Here is a 20,740-nt window from a genome sequence, read left to right as displayed (position 1 = left end):
GGGTTTCACCATGTTGACCAGGATGGTCTCGATCTCTTGACCTCGTGATCCACCCGCCTCAGCCTCCCACAGTGCTGGGATTACAGGCTTGAGCCACCGCGCCCGGCCACTTCTGAAATTCTTGCACGTTTGTATGGGTCCATAGAAAAGCTATCCTGGTATCTCGATTTATCAAGGACCAGAGTTTGGTTCTGCTACTGCTACAGATTTTTCTAGGTAATTTTGGGTAAGTCTCTTGATTTCTCTGATCAGTCTTCTTGATCATGAAGGGAGCTCAGGGAACAGCCTAACACAGTGAACCCTTCCAGCAAATCTGTGAAGTAATATCCTCATGGTAGGTGGGCACGCGTGATCAGAGGGATTGAGTGACTTGTCAGGATCGCAGGGTCTCCTGCCCTTTCCACCACACCACTGCTGTTTCTCAGCAACCATGCTCTGGTTGAGATGTTTATCACCACCTGCGGAGGTGATAAACTCAATGACTGATCAATAAATGCACTCTCACACTATTTCAGTGATTCAAGTTGGCTAGGGATGGTTGTTGGCTGCCTTTAAAGGGTGAAATGCAGCCAATCAACCAAGACTCCCTGTACATCCACCCCTTTATTCCGTAAAGATTTCATAACTGAGGTTCTAAGTCAACACATTTGTGGATAATTAACATGGTTAAAAGAGTGGTTTTATGAATGATAAAAGCTTTAGGTTCCACGCCCAGAGTAAACACTGTTAAACGGATAATTTCCCTTTAATCTCCCCCTGAGAGGGCCACCCAGCACAAAGTTTACATGAGTAAACACAGTAGAGACAAAGGGATGTGGGGTAAACAGACTTAAACTGGGAAAGCCTTTTATCATCCTTATCTCTTCCCTAATAATGGACTGGCTGCCTTCAGCCTGCTCCCATTAAAACCTTTCAGTCTTCCAAAAGGTTTGAGACTATAATGTATAACTTTCCCTACTATTTCGCCACCCACCCCAAGTGAATTCCAACACTGGTGACTCAAGATGGATTATAGGTTTTGGGTACTTATACTTAGCTTCTTAAAGACAAGGATGTATTTTACTAGTCTCTGTACTTTCTGTCTCTGGGCCTGGCAAAGCAAGATGGGAAAATGAAAACATTTGTTTTTATTGGCATTGAATGAAAGATATCAAATATCAACATGGCAACAGGATACTAAGTGAAAAAAGTAAGTTGCAGAAGGATAGGCAATATGATATCTCTTAGGAAAAGCTTTAATAGACATAAAATGGTATCTTACCTGTTACACACACACACACACGTATATATATAAATGTGTCAGTCTACATTTATATATATACACATACACGTGTGTGTGTGTATATATACATATAAACGTAGATGAACATGCTTGAAAATGTTACATACCAACTTCAGGATTGTACTGGCCTCTGGGGGTCTGGGGAGGGAGCACAGGGATAAGGATGGGGATGGCTGGAGTTTTAGCCATATCAAAAAAATTTTAGAGGGCTGGGTGCCATGGCTTATGCCTATAATTCCAGCACTTTGGGAGGCCAAAGCAGGAGGATCACTCGAGGCTAGGCGTTGAAGACCAACCTAAGCAACACAGTGGAACTCTGTCTCTACAAAAAAATTAAAAATTAGCAGGGCATGGTGCTGCACACCTGTAGTCCTGTCTGCTTGGGAGGCTGAGCCGGGAAGATCACTTGAGCCCAAGAGTTCAAGGCTGCAGTGAGCTATGATCACACCACTACACTCCAGCCCAGACAACACAGTGAGACCCTGTCTCTAAAAATTAAAAATTAAAAAAGTTGGGAACTAATATAACGTGCTAAATCTAGTGGTAATGTAACATGTGCTAAATCTGAGATAATGGTTTTCTGTATGTTTCAAAATTTTCAAAGAGAGCCTGTTTTCAATTCTTTTAAAAATTATGGCCCACACTAGTGGATATGAAATGGTTGAAAATTATCTTTAAAAATAAAGATCATGGTTGGGCATGGTGGCTCATGCCTGTAATCCCACTGCTTTGGGAGGCCGAGGCGGGCAGCTTGCCTGAAAACAGGAGTTCAAGAGCAGCTTGGTCAACATGGTGAAACCCTGTCTAATAAAAATACAAAAAGTAGTCTACCCAGATGTGGTGGTAGGTGCCTGTAATCCCAGCTACTCAGGAGGCTGAGGCAGGAGAATTGCTTGAACCCAGGAGACAGAGTTGTAGTGAGCGGAGATCCCTCCACTGCATTCCAGCCTGGGCGACTGACAGAGCAGGACTCTGTCTCAAATAAATAAATAAAGATTATTTTGGCCACAGTGAAGGACTTGAGCCTCTGCAATTCCTGAGAGTAAGGACTGCCTTTAGAAAAATGTCTAATAATTCTCCCATGGGGTAGCTTAAGGCTTTTTCCTGGTTAAGTTCTCTGTACTCCTATCACACCCAGCTCAATTATCATTTACCTGACAAAGTTCTCTCTGGCTTGACCAAGTAAAACTAATCTCATGTATTTCATGGGTCTTAGTGTCCCTACAACTTTTGGTCAATCTATTTATGGCATTTATCATCTTGTTCTTTTTCTTTCTTTTCTTCTTTATTGGATTTAAATGCTTTTTGTAATAAAATACATACCCATCCATCCACTTACACAAACTTAAGTAGTTACAGCATGAATCTTTGAGGCAGGAGCTAGCTATTCCCTGTATATCTTTTGTCTGTTACCAAGTTCAGTGCTGGAATGAGTGAATGAGGAGATACTAGGTTCACTGTGAATGGCAGAAAGCTCAGTGTCCTTGCTGTCATATAAGAATGACAAATATACCAGCCCAGCAGACCAACAAGCCTGATCAGGTTGTAGTTATCTCTTCTGCCTTAACACAAAGCCCAAAGAACTCTGAGTATGAAACATATCCCAGTGCCCTGAGGCATCCATTTCCCAACTGATAATCTTTCTACTCTACCTGGGCAGGTTCTTCAAACCCAGAAGAAGAAAGTGTTCTCTACTCCAATCGAGCAGCATGTCACTTGAAGGATGGAAACTGCAGAGACTGCATCAAAGATTGCACTTCGTAAGTGGCCGAGGGTAACTTTGGGATACCTGAGGGTCTCAGAAGAGGAAGCTGGGTTAATTTGGCTTGTTTCTTCTTTAGAAGGATTCCATCCATTACATCTGGAACGGATGTTAAGAAAGTGTCACTGAGTTTCACCAGGTCACTGAGAATGGGGGTCTTGACTTGTGTAGAGACCTGTGTCTACTGTGTAGAGACTTGGCCCCTGACATGTGTCTGGGAGTCTTGGCTCTGCTGCTGAAAAAGGAGTGGAATGGGCAATTCGAAGTAGGCCTTCAAGTCTTGTGAGATTTGAAACCTGGGGATGAGGTAGAGTTGCAGACCAGTAACGGGCTTTCCCAGGTGTTTTCCTGGGATGGGAGTATGTGAGGGGAAGAGAGTGAAGGAACAAAGGAGGAATAGAGGTTAATAGATGATCTCAGAAGAAGCAAGGAAAAAAATGGTATTTATTAATGACCAGTTTTAGAAGACACTGAACAATTTTTCATACCTCTTGTTCAAGCCAGTCTAATATTCTTTCATCATCATTAAACTCGAACATTTACCTGAGATGTGTTCTCAGATCTGATGTCCGGTGACATTGCGTTAGATTCATGCCCTCGTGATAGCCAGGAGAGGAGCAGGGATGTGAGCGTGCTCACGGAGCCTGTGCTGAATTAATTTGTACCAGGCCCTGTGCTAGATTTCCCTCTTTGAGTGTTCAGGACCAATCTGTGGGATACGTTTACCATGTGTCCCAGGCCAGAACTTAGTTACTGAGGGTTGGGCAGTAAAGCCATTTACCTGGGTCACATAGTTAGCGGCAGAGGTGGAATTCAGACACCACCCCACCTGACTCCAAAGTTTGTTTGTTATTCCCACTAGAACACAACTCTAGAAACACATAGTAGCATGAAAGCCATGAGGCGCTTGTTCTTGATTTTGGGGGAATTGAAACTATGAAAATTGATGCAAGTGCACACACATTTGGCAAAATTCATGTTTCTCTGCCCTCTTTCCCCTCCTCACCTCAGTCTAAGTTGAAAAATTCCTGTTCTGATGTTTGGCGTTTTTAGCTGTGTCTCTCAGCCAAAAATTACCTCCTATACCCTGAGTGCTCCAAATAACCCTGCTTGGAAGAAACTAGGGAAACCCTGGTGGCTTAGCAGCCAGTTGACATTTTTGCCTTCTATTCTAGAGCACTGGCCTTGCTTCCCTTCAGCATTAAGCCCCTGCTGCGGCGAGCATCTGCTTATGAGGCTCTGGAGAAGTACCCTATGGCCTATGTTGACTATAAGACTGTGCTGCAGATTGATGATAGTGTAACGTCAGCCCTAGAAGGCATCAACAGGTGAGCTCCATTCACAACAGACAGTCTCCATGGCGACTCCCTGTCCTTCTTGACTGGCTATGGGCCATTGCCTTGTCTGTCTTCTGAGGGGATCCCTTTGGCTACCCTTAGAAAACTCCCAATGGGCATGTTGGGGAAGGTGTGAAAGGAAAATCTGCTTTTCTATTTAGCAGGTTTTCAGGGAGTAAGAATTACTAAGATTGATTGATTTTTGCCTACCTGTGCCTCACAGTATTTATGTACACAGTAATATTTATCATGCACTGTTTAAGGTATTGTGCCAGGTTCAGTGGGGGGTGCCAAAATGAGAAAGAAATACAGACCTCACCTATCTTCAGAGAGCTAATTGGAAGAGTAAGACACAAGCCCAAGCAGCTATGACAAGCCTAAAGGGATGCGGTTTGTGGACACGGTTCAGTAAGTTGTACTGTGACCCCTCCAAGAGATTCCCCAGGTGCACTTCCTTTCTGGTCTCTGAGCAGTTACTGGCTTTTATCATGGATATTGTCATTTGTATAACCGATCAATCATGTTTCCCCTCTGTGTGTGCTGCTAGAAAGCCAAACACTACACTAACAGCAAACCCTTAACAGGACTTGATGCTGTGTATTTAGTGCTTTCTTTATTTCTGGCTTGTCTTGTCTGCCAGCATCCTTTGTTTTCCCTTTGCCTCCCTTCTTTTTTTTTTTTTTTTTTTTTTTTTTTTTTTTTTTTTTTTTTTTTTTTTTTTTTTTTTTTTTTTTTTTTTTTTTTTTTTTTTTNTTTTTTTTTTTTTTTTTTTTGAGACAGAGTCTTGCTTTGTCACCAGGCGCCTCCTTTTTAATTGAGCTGATTCCACAAAATCTACCAATTATGTGACAGACTTTGCTCTAGGACCTGGGTTGATGACTGAGACATACCTCTTCCTGCCCTCATAGAGGTTCTGGTCTCAGGGAGGACACCAGTCAGTCATAGGCAAGCACGGTACAACATGATAAGTGCCATGGTAGGAGGCAGCAGAGGGGCTCTGAGGCCAGAAAGGAACCACCTAGCCAGCTGAGAGGGAGAGAGGGAGGCCAGAGAGAGCTTTTCAGAGGAGGTGAGCTAAGACTGAGAGATACGGGGTAGGGGGCCAGCCAGAAGACAGAGCAGTATTTGCAAGGGTGAGCAAGTGTGATAGATCACAGGAATTGTAAGATGGTTTCACATGGTGCTGCAGGCAGGGGCTCAGCTTGGGACAGGTTGGTGAGGCCAAGTCACACAAGACCCAGTGTTCAGGGGCCTGGACTTAATCCTGAGCAAGTGAGGCTTTATGAAAAGGTCTTGAGCAGTGGAGCAACGTGGGCAGATTTGTATTTTAGAGAAAAGCTCTTTTTTGCCATGTTGAGGGATGATATGAAACGCAACAGAATAGGAAGGAGCCATGCAGCAAACCAGGGGAGAGGGTGGAGAGAAAACAGTGGGACCAATTCAGGGGACATGTAGGAAGTATATCAACAAGCTTTAGTGATTGTGGGGTAGCAAGAAGGGAAGAATAGAAGACACCCAGATTGTTGACATGTTCAGTTGAAGGTGACTATGGGACATGAGACTAGAGATGTAAGTAAGATAGTTGAGTATTTACATGGAGTAAAGGAGTAAAATACAGGCCAGACAAATATGGATTTGAGGGTCATTGGCATAGAGGTGGATTAGGGCCGTGAGAGAGAAAAAGGACGTCACAGCAAGTGTGTAGAGGGAAGAGGATGGAGCTTTGCAAAACTCGAGCATTTGAGCGACTTACAGAGGAACAGCAGCTGGAGAGGTGGGAGGAAACAGGGCATTTATGTCCCAAGGGAAGGAGTATTTCAAGAATGATGGAGACATCATTAGTGTCAGGTGTTCCAAGGAGCTTACATTAACTGAAGGTTTAGCAGTGAAGCCACTGGTGGCTCTGATGGAAGCTGGTCAGTGGGATCAGGAGTAAGAGGGCGATATGTTCAAAAAGTCAGGCTTGAAGGCAGGCCAGGGAGTGTAGCTGGGATGGCAAGGGGTGTCCAGTACGGTTTTATTAAATGAAGAAAGAGTTAAAGGGAGTTAAATGCTGATGGTTGGAGTTAGTAGAGAGAAGGGATGAAGATGTGGGTGAGGGAGGTGCTGCCTGGGTGTGGTCCCTGAAAGAGGCAAGAGGAGATGGTATCCAGAGCTTAAGTGGGAGGATTGGTCCCATTGTCTCTTCCGTTGTGACAGGAGAGAAATAGGAAGGATTGGGCACCCAGGCAGGTAGGTTTGTATTTGAGGTATGAGGAAGTTTGCTCTAGAAAAGGGGAAGGGCCAGGGAACAGGTTTGAGGAGAGTAGAGGTTCGAAATAGCTTGGCCGCCAGCAAAACAGCCTAGTCAGAGACCTCTTGGAATTTTTAGTGATATCAGTCTGTGTGGTTTTCATTCTTGTAACGTAGGAGCAGAAGTGTACGGTTAGCTTTATTCACTCATTCAACATGTACCTGATTGGGCCTTGGTGGTTACCAGGTGATATACCAGGTGCTGGAGATGAGGTGACAAAAAGAACTTGGTCCCTGGGTAGTGTTTTAAGCTGAAATCTAAAGAATAAGTTGGAGTTAGCTGGAAGGGCCTGGAAATTGGCAGTCTTTTTTCCAAAATAGAAGCAATTGTTCTGGGTAGAGGAAAAAGCACGTGCAAAGTCTTGAATAGAAGGATCAGAAGGGAATGTGGTTCACAGTGAAGGGGGACAAGAAAGGGTGGGGACCGGATCTCACAGGCCACAGTAGCCTAGGGAACTGGGAACCCCTGAGGAGTTGTAGGATTAGAGAATGACCTAAGGTTTGCATTTTTTTAAAAAGCCTGAGCATTAAACAAATGTCAGGCACTTGCACAGTTGTGTACTTGATTCATTGATAAAATATGAAACAAAAAGTATGATTCTTTCTTGGAGAAAGTATAGTCTTTTGGGATCATGGTTTAAGTATCCTTAGCAAGCAACAGATCACCACTTTAAAGGTAACAGAGTATGACCAAGCTCAAAAGTGTCATGGTGACTGATCTGAGATGGCTTTTATGGTGGCAGATTCCTCTTCCTATATTGCAGCACATTGGTGGAGCTAAAGAGGTGGTTCACATGAGGGGGAGGGTGGCAGCTCTGGCTCTTCTGAAAAGGCTACCTCCCTCGGGTGTGTGAAAGGAGAAATATCTTGACCCAGCTGGAAACCTCCCTGCAATCCTGCCTTCCTTTCCAGAATGACCAGAGCTCTCATGGACTCACTTGGGCCTGAGTGGCGCCTGAAGCTGCCCTCTATTCCCTTGGTGCCTGTTTCAGCTCAGAAGAGATGGAATTCCTTGCCTTCGGAGAACCACAAAGAGATGGCTAAAAGCAAATCCAAAGAAACCACAACTACAAAGAACAGAGGTGAGCTGTGACACTCTGCCCAGAGTCTTGCAATCTCCTGGTATCCATTTTCTTTAGAGTCGTCCTGTAAAAACTGGCATTGTTTAGCTAAGTTATAAAAATAATCTTAGGAACAAAATAAAACAAAATAGAAGTCTTCACCTCTTAGAGATTGTTTTCCCAGTTGTATAGTGAGGGTGATGATAAAGTCTTCCTCACAACTATGAGGACTGAATGACATAAGACACATAAAAACTCCCAGCCTGGCACATAGGCATGCAGTGTGAGTTCCCTTTTCTTTCCTCTGGTAGCATTTGGGATATATTACTTAGGATGTTTTTGGTTGCAAAAACAGAAAGCTCAACATAGTAAAAATAGTATAGGGAATTTATTGGCTCATAAAACTGAAAAATCCAGAGAGAGAGTTCAGGCAAGGTTTGCTCTAGCAGCTTCTTATATTCACAGACTAACTTCATTTTTCTGTACTTATCTCAGCTGCTTCTCTGTTGTGTGTCAGCTTTGTCTTTGGCAAGCTTCCCTCCTAGTAGCAAAATAGCTATAGCAGTTCCTGGCCTCATGTCCATACCCCATGCCTCATGCCCCAGAGAAAGAAAGTCTTTCTCTCATAGCTCACTGGGAAAAGATAGGATTTTTTTTTGCCCTAAAATGCTCTAGCTCATATATTTTCTCAATCGATTTTTCAATCTATTCTGGTCTTCTTGGTCATAGGCCATTCTTTGAAGTACGCACCATAACCAGGACATGAGATTTTGTGATTAGGTCAGCCCTGAGGCAACTGCCCCACCTCCAGAGCTAGAGGGTGATGCTTCCCAGGAGCATGTGCACTGTTTGAATCCCTGGAGAAGCATGAAGAAAAGAAGGGAGATCCAAGCTGGGCAGCCAAAACCAGGAGACTCCTCACTTCAACTCTGTGAAATGAAGAGGCCATTTGTCAGGCACTAGGAAGCTCTTTTAATGTTCCAGGGGAGTGGTCCCAGCCCAGCAAGCTAGGGATTGAGGCAGGTGCAGAAGGGATCAGAGATGGAGGCCTGCGTATTGTAAGTGACCTTTAGGTGTTAGGGGAGGACAAAAGTTACTCATCTTCTACAGGAGAATGCCTATCTGGTCATGGGTAGCATTCACTCTGGTTTGTAGGAGCCTGTTAAGTATTCCCCACTCTTCTCTAGGATGAAAATGTGGGGTGCTAATGAACCTGACGGCATCAGTGCACCTACCGTTGATTTCATTCTTTCGGGGTCACTGAGCCATGTGTTCCAAGCCATGTGTATGCTAAGCAGGGTGACACAGAGGACAGGGAGTCTTGGCCCTCAGGGACCTCTCCATCAAATGAGGGACTGAGACATCAGCACTGTCTTAAAACACAAAGAAGAGGGACATGTGCTTTAGAGACTAAGTGTTTGAGAAGTTCAGGATAGACACTGACTTAAGTGCATGAGGGAGTTGGGGAAAGACTCAGGAGGGGTGGCAGTGGAGGTGGAGCCTTGAGCCAGACCTTGAAGAAGGAGGTCATCATGTGGGAAGAAAGGAGAATCCTTGGCAGAGACAGTGGAGAGAGCTGGAGAATGAAAGTGCATAGGGGGAGTGGTGGGAATAAGTATGACTGCAGAGAGTGGTGTGTTGCAGGGTGCCAGTGAAGCTGAAGCCCTACCTTTAGAGAAACCCGTGTGCATGTGCACAGGGAGACGTACACAGGAACGTTCATAGAAGACTGTAATAGAAAAAAAAAAAAACAGAGATAACGCAGATCTCCATAAATGGGAGAATGGACAATCCAGCTGTGGTATTGCAGCAGTGAAAATGAAGGAGCTGCAGGCCTGTGCATCAACGCAGATGAATCTGAGGAATACAGTGTTAAGGGGAAAAAGAAAAACCAAGTCACGAAAGAATACACAGACTCATTTATTCTTCTATATGAAGTTCAAAAACAAAGTAAACAACAAATGGTCTGTGGGTACTATAGTATATAGTTAAACTGTTTTTTTTTTTTTTTTTTTGAGACAGAGTTTCACTCATGTTACCCAGGCTGGAGTGCAATGGCGCGATCTCGGCTCACCGCAACCTCCGCCTCCTGGGTTCAGGCAATTCTCCTGCCTCAGCCTCCTGAGTAGCTGGGATTACAGGCACGCACCACCATGCCCAGCTAATTTTTTTTTGTATTTTTAGTAGAGACGGGGTTTCACCATGTTGACCAGGATGGTCTCGATCTCTTGACCTCGTGATCCACCCGCCTCGGCCTCCCAAAGTGCTGGGATTACAGGCTTGAGCCACCGCGCCCGGCCAGTTAAACTGTTTTAAAAAAGGTGGGGAAGCACAGAATTGGGGGTGTTTCCTCCAGCAGTGGACTTAATTGGGGTGGATCCCCCAAGACTTCAAAGATCCTAGGTCTTTCTCTTAAACCAGGTCATGAATTCGGGGTATAAACCTATAATCTTACCCTGGTCATAAATATTTAGTATTTTATAAAGATAGTTTTAAAAAATTTAAAAAGCAGGTGATACGGAGCCGAGGCTGGACTAATTAATTGGGGCCAAGCAGTGAAGGGCCTGAACACCAAGTTAAGCAGCTTGGATTTCACCTTTTCTCTCTGCTTTCTCTCCTTGAAGGCTGGAGCAGAGCTGCATGTGTTAGATGAGGGAGGATACTCATAGGCTCAGCCCAAACCAGAGATGAGGGAAATAGCAGGCTCTTCTCCCCTTTTCTCATAGCCCAGAAGCTATATATCCTTTCTTTAGCAGATGTTTATTCATATTTACTTACTTACTGTCCTGCTTTAAGTGTATTGTATGTTCTGTACTTCCTTATGTATTCTCAGATTTGACCCTGAAAATAGCCATCTGTTGAATAAGTATTGCCCTATTTTATTGGCGAGGAAATTGAGGTCCGAAAAAGTTAGGTAGGTCACATAAGATCTTCCAGCTACCACGAGGCAGTGCCAAGGCTAGAACCTGGGTTGCTTTTTATCATGTATATATTTTTATGTGCATGTAAAAATGTTTTTATATCAGGAATCCCCAACCTCTTCTTAATGAAAAACTGTTTAATTTCCCAGAAGCTATTAATTGGAAGTCATTAATCAGAAAGGATGATTTACAACAGTGTAGGAAATCTCTGGGGGAGAGGATTGTAGATGATTTGGAAGGGACGATGCTAAAGAGATCTCCCTGATCTCAGTTGGGTGCTGCTCCATGGTTTTTCTCCTCTTCTGAATTTGTATCTAGTGCCTTCTGCTGGGGATGTGGAGAGAGCCAGAGTTCTGAAGGAAGAAGGCAATGAGCTTGTAAAGAAGGGAAACCATAAGAAAGCTATTGAGAAGTACAGTGAAAGCCTCTTGTATAGTAACCTGGAATCTGCCACGTACAGCAACAGGTATCTCCTACACAGCTGCTGGCCTGGGGCATTTCAGGACATTGGATGTTTTATTCCATAGTCTTCTCTTGGACTGCGATGGGCTCTTCATCCCTAGCGTTTAGTCAAGGGTGTTATGGCTCAAAACTGGCATCCACGCTGTGAGCTAGATACGGCTAGTGGCATTCATTCTCTCCAAAGGGCAGAAACTGAGGGATGCCAAATGGTAGCCTGGGCTTTGTTGGCCCCTGTCCCCAGAATTTTCATAAGCATACAATGTAAGTAAGAGCAGTATGCTTGCTCTGCAAACACAACCCTAAATTGTCTCTTAATCTCTCCGCCCCACCACGCTACTCCCTACCCTTCTCAAAGACCCTCCTGTTAGAAATTTGGGCACCATTTCTATGAGTACTGGCCCAGAAGCCAGAGTGTGAAGTAACCATTGCCTGGCCAAAGAGCAAGAAGGATGGCTACAGTCTAGCCTGAGGGGGTTAGACTTGTGAGCCTGTGGAAAGCCTTGCACCAGGAGCTGCCATCAATGACGACTGACTGAGAGCCTGGGAGCCAGGCGCAGTCCCTGCACTGTGTAGGACTGACTGATTGCAACAATGCTCTGAGCTGTAGGCACTTTTTCTGTTTTAAAGTTGAGAAAATTGAGCCTCAGAGAAGGAAGTTTTGCCTTAAACTTACCCAACCAGCAAATGTTGGTGCCAGAAATAGAATCTGGCTCCAACAAGATCTTCCTATTAGTTTTACTCTCAGAAGCTTGAAACATTCAGCAAGGGACCATATCAAAACCAAACAGTGTAAAACATTTATTATAAAATGTTATAAATCTGTTTCTCCTTCCCTACCAGCATACAGGTATCACTGGCTAATTCAGAATCTTGGTTCTAATATAGACACATTGTTCCTTATTCTAAACTCTTGGGATAAAATTTGTTTCCCAGCCGCGCGGTGGCTTAACACCTATAATCCCAACACTTTGGGAGGCCGAGGCAGGAGGATCATTTGAGGTCAGGTGTTCGAGACCAGCCTGGCCAACACAGTGAAACCCATGTCTACTAAAAATACCAGAAATTAGCCAGGTGCATGGCACACGCCTGTGATCCCAGCTATTCAGGAGGCTGAGGCAGGAGAATCCAGGAGCTAGAGGTTGCAGTGAGCCGAGATTGTGCCACTGCACTCCAGCCTGGCAATAGAACAAAACTCTGTCTCAGAAAAAAACAAAAAACCCATGTTTCCCATTTTAGTGAAGTAATATAGTCTGAATTATGTAACATCCCAGCAGGGTCTGGGGGAGCTTGCAGAAGTTAATTATTAGTATTTCTGCCAGTGAAATTTGGAAATTCCATGTTCATATGGGGTAGAATAGGGAAGCTAAGCAGCTTCATGTCAGTTCAGGTCAGGTTTTGCTGCCCAATGAGTTGGAAAGAGAACTTGTAATTTTAAAGCTTATATTTTGGAATTTTGCACCTGTGGCTCTGTGTGGTTTTATGGCTGATTGGACCAGAGGGGCCTTAATCTGCCAGGCTAATTTGAAAAAGAAGCCTGCAGCCTGTTCGTTCCGTGTTTGTATGGCATCTTCTAACTCCTCTGTCTCTGGGCCCTCTTTTGCCTTGCCTACCTTATGCTGCTGAACACCTCCATGAACTCATTTTTGTGGACTATTACCACATCTGGAGCCATGTTTTGTCTTGTTTAAATACTGTTTTAATTACTGCTGCTTTATGATATAGGGCTGGCCTTCTCTTCATTCTTCTTAATCAGAATATTCCTAGTATTTTTCCATGTTTGTTCTTCTAGCTAAACTTTTGGATTATTTTGGCAAATTCCAAAAAATGTCTTGTTGGACAACTTTTGGTTGTGATTGCATTGGATTTATAATTTAATCTAGAGGACTGATGACAGAACTGAATTTTTAGCCATTGTGGCTAACATTTTACCATGTCCTGGAACATCTTGGACCTAGCCTAAGGCTCCACCTCATGTACACCCATCTGAATGACACAGTGCGTAGGCTTTGGCTTACTTTGCTTCCCTTTGTGCAGGTGACACCTGAGTGCATAGCACCTACAGCTTGCCAGCCCTGAAACAGCTCTCATTTGTACTCAAAACAGTTCTTCAGTTTAAATCATTGTTCTGTGTTACCTAATCAGGCTCAGAAAGATGAATTAATGAGTAGAAAATTAAACAACTAATACATGACAGCTGGGATTTATGCCAGATCCTTGTGACTCCAAAGCTTATTTCCCTGTCACTAACTTGTGTTACTTCCCAACCCATTGTAATTAAAACCCTTCTGGCTGGATACAAAATCAGTTCATTTACCAGAAGTCAAGGGTGTTTATTTTGTTGCCTGAAGTTACGCATTTTGATCATCTTAAATATAGTCTTTAGAAGTCTGACATGACCCTATTAATCACCACATTTCTATTCTGAAATCACTATACAGTGCATAATGCTTACACTGTGGTTCCTCTACTTCCGCTATTTCTTTAAATTGCCAGAGCCCACTGGGAGGAAGTGTTAGTTTCCTCAGAATTCCTTTATGTTGAGGCCAGACATGGTGGCTCACACCTGTAATCCCAGCACTTTGAGAGGCTAAGGTGGGCAGATCGCTTGAGGTCAGGAGTTTGAGACCAGCCTGGCCAACATGGTGAAACCCCATCTCTACCAAAAAATGCAAAAGTTAGCTGTGCATAGTGGCGTGCACCTGTAATCCCAGCTACTCAGGAGGCTGAAGTGGGAGAATAAATCACTTGAACCTGGGAGGTAGAGGTTGCAGTGAGCTGTGATCATGCCATTGCACTCCAGCCTGTGTGACAGAGCGAGACTGTTTCCCCCCTCCAAAAAAAAGAATGCCTCTGTGTCCAAAGTTTAAAACAGGGGGCTAGTATTCTAAAACTTCGTGGTCCATTTTATTTTGCTTGTAATTTGTGAGTCAGGAATTAAGGAAGAGCAGTTCTCATTTGGGGTCTCTCATGCAGGGTCAGCAAGATGGTAGCTGGGGCTGGAATCGTCTAAAGCCTTCTTCCTTTAATGTCTGGCAGTTGGGCTGCCTGACTCAAAATGCCTGGGTGATGGAACTGCTAGAGCAAGCTGGCATCTCTTTCCACTTTCTTAGCAGCCTTTTCATGTGTGCTGGCGTGAGCTTCCTGAGAGCGTGGTGGCTTCAGAGTCGTTGGCTGCTTCTCTGTCAGTTCAAGGCTCCAAGAGCAAGTATTTCCAGAGACCAAGGTGGAAGCTGCAAGGCCTATTATGACCTAACCTTGAAAGTCACATCATGTCCCTTCCTCTGTCCTCTGTTAGAGCAGTCACAGAGCCTGCCTGAATTCAAAAAGAGAGAGCAGAGACCCCTCTGCCTCTCAGTGGGAGGAGTGCCGAAGAATTTGTCCCTGTCTTTTAAGTTGCTACACGAAGGTTTTTCTCTCAGTTAATTTATAAATTCCATGCAATCACAAAGAACTAGTACAGTTTTCTAATTCATGATAATGATTCCAAAGTTTGTTAGAAAAAAATGAGAACAACAGCATGAGAGTATCTGGTGTATAATAAAGTCTGGGGAAAAGAGAGATTATTTAATAAGAGGTGATGGGTTGCCAGGGTTAGAGTTAAACCTGAATCCTACCTTACTTCTTATTTTAAAATAAATTCTAAGTGGATTACAGTTTGAAATGTAAAAAGCGAAACCATTAAGTTCTAGAAGAACACGTGGATTAAATGTCTTGCAGTGGGGAAGGTATTCTTGCGTAAAGGAAAAAAAAGTTACAGAAGTCATTAAAGTTAGAGAAGTTTGATTTCATATAATTAAAACCCTTATGTAAAGATGTTCAGCTTTACTCACATTTAAAGCAACTAAGACAATGAGATACTGGTTTCTTCCATCTTGGCATAAATTAAAATTTAAGACCCAAAGTTGGTACAGTTGTAGGAAAATAGCCTCTATCAATAACTATTCAGCTTTTTTTGCAAAGCATTTTGGCAGTAACAATCAAATTTATTTCTTTTTCTTTTTTTTTTCTGCAAGAGATAGGGTCTCTCTCTGTTGCCCAGGCTGGTCTCAAACTCCCAGGCTCATGTGATCTTCCCACCTTAGCCTTCCAAAGTGCTGGGATTATAAGCATGAGCCACCGCACCTGGCCAGATTTTAAAATGCATGTATCTTTGAATACAGCAGTCCCTTGCATGCAGATATTCTTCATGGCATCATTTATTTGCAAACTAGAATCATGGAAAAATACCCCTCGATAGGAAATTGCTGAAATAAATTATGCTACATCCAACTTCGTGAATACCCTGCACCCACTGAAAACAGTGAGGTGGAATGGATTAACTTACGTAATGAGCTCCCAGACACTGGACTGCTTTGTTTTTAGTGACTGTCTTTGGAGACAAGGACTAGAATTGAATGAGGAAAATAGACACACACATGCACTTTTTTTCACCCACAGTTGCAGAATATTTTGTTGTATGGATGTACATGACTTTTTTCCAACATTTTATGAAAATGTTGAAAATATAGGAAATTTGAAAGATTTGTACAGTGAACACCCATATACCTGCCATCTAAATTCTACAATTACTATTGTTATATTTGCTATTTAGCCATCTGTTGGTCTGTAGTCTTTGATGCATTTCAAAGTAAATTGCAAACATCTTTACATTTCACCCCATGTCAGCATTATATCATTAGAGTTCAGTATTCGGTTTTTGTCCTTAAAGTAGATAATTTTTTAATCTGTCAAGGGAAAGGTTTCCGAAAAGCTTTGCTTAAAAGAGCTTAGTATAGGAGAGTACAGTACAGCATGACAGAACTAAATGAGATCAAGATCTGGAGTCTCACAAACGAACTCCCTGCCTATTTGAATCTAGAGTCTGCCCGTCACTGCTGGTGGTACCTTTAGCTTTCTGAGCCAGCATGTTTCATCCGTGAAAAGGGCTAGGATTGTTGTGAGGATTTAAGAAGCTATAAAGTAACCAGCACACAGTAGGTGTTCAGCAACTTAGAGATCACGTCTCAAACTACTTCACAGCATGTGGGTGGCCCATAAGAAGTGACTGAAACCTCCGAAATGGTCTTTCCCCTTCAGAGCACTCTGCTATTTGGTCCTGAAGCAGTACAAGGAAGCAGTGAAGGACTGCACAGAAGCCCTCAAGCTGGATGGAAAGAATGTGAAGGCGTTCTACAGACGGGCTCAAGCCCACAAGGCACTAAAGGTAAGAAAAAATCCTGGCCAAAAGGTCTCAACATAGCTACAGAGATTTATGTCAGTGGCGGCATTTATGGGGTATAACCAAGCTGAGGCAATATCTGCAGCTTTTCTGTCTCATCCTGGGCCCAGGTTAACTCAGGGCAGGCCTATCTGTGGGCTGGGGTTTGAGAACACTTTGCTACCTCAGCAGCTATTCCCACCCCAGTTGGGGAACCTTCCCCACACTCCTGTCCTTGATTTTATTAGGACTATAAATCAAGCTTTGCAGACATCAGCAACCTCCTACAGATTGAGCCTAGGAACGGTCCTGCACAGAAGTTACGGCAGGAAGTGAAGCAGAGCCTACACTAAAAACCCAGCAAGGCAGCCGGAAACTCCTGCCTGACCTTACCAGAGAAGCCGCGGGCCACCTGCTCTGTGCCCGCGCATGAAACCCAGCATGCCCCAAGTGAGCTCTGAAGCCCCCTCCTTAGTCCCTTGATGGCCTCCCACCCCAGAAGAGGCTTTGCTTGTTCAAATTAAGCTCAGTGTAGTCATACACAGACATCGTTGTTTCGCCAGAAAAGTCCCCACTAGAGCTAAGTGTGAAGCTGAAGCCCTGTCCCCATTCCCCCCAGCTCAGCTAGCTGATCACACCAACAAATCCTCATCAGCAAAGCATTTGGCTTTGTCCTGCCCAAGCGTGCTTCAGACTGAGTGTGGCCCATGTAGTTTCCCCAGACCCCACCTCACTGCAGTTAATCTGAACAGCCTGAGCTTCTGGGCAGGGGTGGGAGGGGGTTGGGGGAGGGTGATAAACCTAAGGCCCTGACACAAAGCAGTCTGTTGAGCTGGTTCTCCAGGGCTGCAGTCTCTCCAGGTGTGCAGCTGCTGTCCCTGTCCTGTCCTTGCACAGTCTCCTGTGTCTGAGCCCCAGTGCCTTTTGTTCCGGCCATCCTTTGGTGGGAAGGCAGAGCCCTGACCCCTGGATGTCTGTCCATGCCTCCGTGCTGCTGCCTTGTGCAGAGAGGCACCTAAGCTGTTTTAAGAGCCCAGTGATTGTGGCCACTCCTCTTAGAGGTGGGATGGAGAGAGAGGCCTCCTTGGTCAGTGTCCATGCTTTCTGGGCAGGGACTTGGCTTTTTGTTCCAACAGTGGTCTTCTCCAGGCCTCATAGTTCTTTGTAATATGTTGAAGTTAATTTGAACTGACTGATTTTGTTGAACTGTGTGTTTAAGCTGTTGTATTAAAAGGCTTTCTTCTACATAAATGTCTGCTGTGCTTTCATTTCTGCCTTTTCAGCTTTGCACCTGGAACTTTGTAGTAATAATAAAAGCTATTGCTTACTGGGCATTCATTCATTTGTTGAACATATGTATTGAAACGTCTGGATGGGCCAGGCACTGCAAATAGTGCTAGGGAGACAGCAGTGAATAGACATAGTCCCTGCTCTCAGAGGGCTGGCAGCCTAGTGGGAGGGCAAGAAGTTATTCAGACAACCACACACATGTAAAATTGCAGCTTGCCTAAGTGTTGTGAAGTGGTTTTCTGTGATTTCCCTTCCCAAAAGGGGAAATTCAATGCAGTGGAGGGAAGGGGGTCCCTGAGTAAGTAAAGCTTGAATTGAGTTCCAAATGGGGATGTTAACTAGTGAAGAGGGGAGGGAAAAGCATCGTGGACAGACGGCATGTGTAAGGCCCTTGCTGGGAGCACAGCCAGTGAGTACAGGGACCTAAAAGGGCCGATCAAGTTCACAAAACATGGGATGCAGTGAGGCTGGAGAGTGCTTTAGGACCTAGCCAGAATCAAGTGCTGCCCTGTTTTCCTGGGCTGGTTTTCAGCCTATAGAAGTGGAGTTTCAGGATTCCATAGAGCAGAGCAAAGGGTTTTTTGATCATCCCTTGGCTCCCATCCCATAGTGCTAAGCAGCACTTAGCACAGCACCTCGGAGCTCTCTTAAGGATGAGTGTCGTCTGAGCCATCAGAAACATCCAGGCTGAAGCAGAGTTTAGAGTCAGACAAACCCCATGGGCACCATCAAGGGACAGTTTCAAAGTGGGGCACTGTACCCCTTTTATTGCCTCATAAGCAGGCAGGACTGATATGAGTCAGGTTTCGTGACATCCACTCACAACTGATTTATATTGTTCTGCGCGCTAGAAGGCAAGCAACTTGATGTGCTAGTAAAGACACAGGGTAGGGCTGGCACAACCCGAAAAGGCTACTTGTTTTGTACTTCAGAAATTTCTGATGAACACAACATGATAAGCTTCCTCATCCCCATCACTCATCTTTGAAACTTACTGTCAGTCTTCCAGAGAGGCTTTGAAGAATAAAACTTCTGTTTCTCATAGATTAGTTTCTAGGAAAGGGACACACAGCTATCAATGTGTCTTAACAGTTGTGATGGAATTCTTCCCCACTCCCAGAGAAGGTAAAACACCGTTACGTGGGAGTGACAGGGCAGAGTCCTACTTGGGAGCAGATCATGCAGGGTCTCCTAGGCTATGTAAAGTGGTCCTTATTCTAATGATGGGAAGCTACTGCAGGATTTATGCAAGGATGAGACATTAGAGAGGCATTTTGAAGAAAAGCCTTAAAACTGCATGGTGGAGGCCAGATTGCAGGAGGGCGAGGGTAGGTGCAGTTAACCAGTGGAAGGCAAGGCAGTGAGAGCAGGGGTTGAGCTTAGCTCGAGCTAGTGGATTTATTCCACTAGGTAGTGGGAGTGGATTTGGATTTGGTAGGAGGTAATGTTGATGAATTTTCTATGAAAGGGAGGAGAGAAAGTGTGTGGCAGCAGGGTTGGGGAAACCGTCCATTTCTGGCTTTTGTAACAGAATGGTGGGGCCATTTATGGAGACAGAACACTAGAAGAGAGAATCAGAATAAGGCCAGGCATGGTGGCTCACCAAAGCTTTGGGAGGCCGAGGCAGGTAGATCACCTGAGGTCAGGAGTTTGAGATCAGCCTGACCAATATGATAAAACTTCATCTCTACTAAAAATACAAAAATTAACCAGGCGTGGTGGCATACACCTGTAGTCCCAGCTAGAGACAGAATTGTTTGAACCCAGGAGGCGGAGGTTGCAGTGAGCAGAGGTTGCACCACTGCACTCCAGCCTGGGTGACAGAGCGAGACTCCATCTCAAAAAAAAAAAAAAAATGAGAAGGAAGGAGAACTTAGTTAAATCATGAACTTGATTTTAGACATGTTACTGAGATAATCAGGAGCTGATGGCAGGTAGGCTGTGGAATGTGAGAGAGGTGACTCAGATACTCAAGAGTTGACTGGACTGAAGAAAAAAACGGGGAGTCATGCTAGACTGGGTGCAAATTGAAGATGTGTTTGAAAATTAGATAGCTCAGGAGAGCATGGCATGAGGAAAGGAGAGGGCCCAGGACTGAGACTAAGGAAATGCCAGTAGTCAGCATTTGGGGAGAAGACGATGGATCTGCAGAGGGAGCAGATTAGAAGCAGCCAGAGAAGTGGACAGGGTGTGGCGAAGACAGGTTGGAAGTTTGTGGAGTGGAAAACAGGAAGAGTGAGGAGCTGAGAGTGGCAAAGCAGCGCCTTGAGGACTCAGTCACATTTGTTGCTGGTGAATTTTTAGCAGAACCCAATCTATTTGGGTCATAGTGGCCACTTTCATTTGGCTGTTCAGGTGTAAGAGAGAGCAAAGACCTGGACTGTACTCCCTAATGGGAGGTGAGCACTAACTGTCCCGAAGAAGCTTTTAAAGAGACTTCCCCATTGCCTGTAGGGGAGGACAATCCTAACCTGGTAAGGTACCCTAAAGTGTTCCTACAAGAGTTCTTTAATTATGTTACACAACCCCTTAGCCAACCTGGAGCTGAGAAGCAACTGGGTGTTTGCCCTGCAGGGTGCTCAAACCAGGGACTCCGTGCACATCAGATGGGGGCCCCTGTAGCTCTGGTCTGTTGTGTGATACTGATGTTGTTATCCATTGTATTGATGGGTCAGCTCCTGACACACTTCCTGCTCTTGTGTATATACACTCTGTGTACTTCAGCACTCCTTTGGGTTTCTGTTTCTTTTTGAGATGGAGTTTCATTCGTGTTTCCCAGGCTAGAGTGCAATGGCACAATCTCAGCTCACTACAACCTCCGCCTCCCAGGTTCAAGCGATTCTCCTGCCTCAGCTTCCCAAGTAGCTGGGATTACAGGCATGGACCACCACATCCGGCTAATTTTTTGTATTTTTAGTAGAGATGGAGTTTCTCCACGTTGGTCAGCGTGGTCTTGAACTCCCAATCTCAGGTGATCTGCCCACCTCAGCCTCCCAAAGTGCTGAGATTATAGGCATGAGCCACTGCGCCCGCCTGGGTTTTTATTTCTTGTAGCCAGAGCCCCAACCCAGTCATGTCTACCCTTTGCTCTGTCCCCACCTCCTTCAGACACAAAAGGGCCTCCTGGGAGGCAAGG

General features: G+C 44.6%; 1 protein-coding gene across 1 annotated transcript in view; it reads left to right on the top strand.

Moving 5' to 3' along the window:
* TOMM34 (translocase of outer mitochondrial membrane 34) overlaps positions 1–17,652 on the top strand; it is a 19,535-nt gene extending 1,883 nt beyond the window's left edge. The window contains exons 2-7 of the mRNA XM_017541194.2: positions 2,943–3,042; positions 4,220–4,372; positions 7,586–7,755; positions 10,974–11,121; positions 16,194–16,320; positions 16,563–17,652. Coding sequence (XP_017396683.1) covers positions 2,943–3,042; positions 4,220–4,372; positions 7,586–7,755; positions 10,974–11,121; positions 16,194–16,320; positions 16,563–16,667 — 803 coding nt within the window. The 3' untranslated portion in view covers positions 16,668–17,652. The remainder of the gene's footprint in view (positions 1–2,942; positions 3,043–4,219; positions 4,373–7,585; positions 7,756–10,973; positions 11,122–16,193; positions 16,321–16,562) is intronic.
* Positions 17,653–20,740: the final 3,088 nt, after the last annotated feature.

This window comes from Cebus imitator, unplaced genomic scaffold (assembly GCF_001604975.1).
Source record: "Cebus imitator isolate Cc_AM_T3 unplaced genomic scaffold, Cebus_imitator-1.0 Scaffold132, whole genome shotgun sequence".
Classification (NCBI taxonomy): domain Eukaryota; kingdom Metazoa; phylum Chordata; class Mammalia; order Primates; family Cebidae; genus Cebus; species Cebus imitator.
This window is presented reverse-complemented; position numbering and strand designations above follow the sequence as displayed.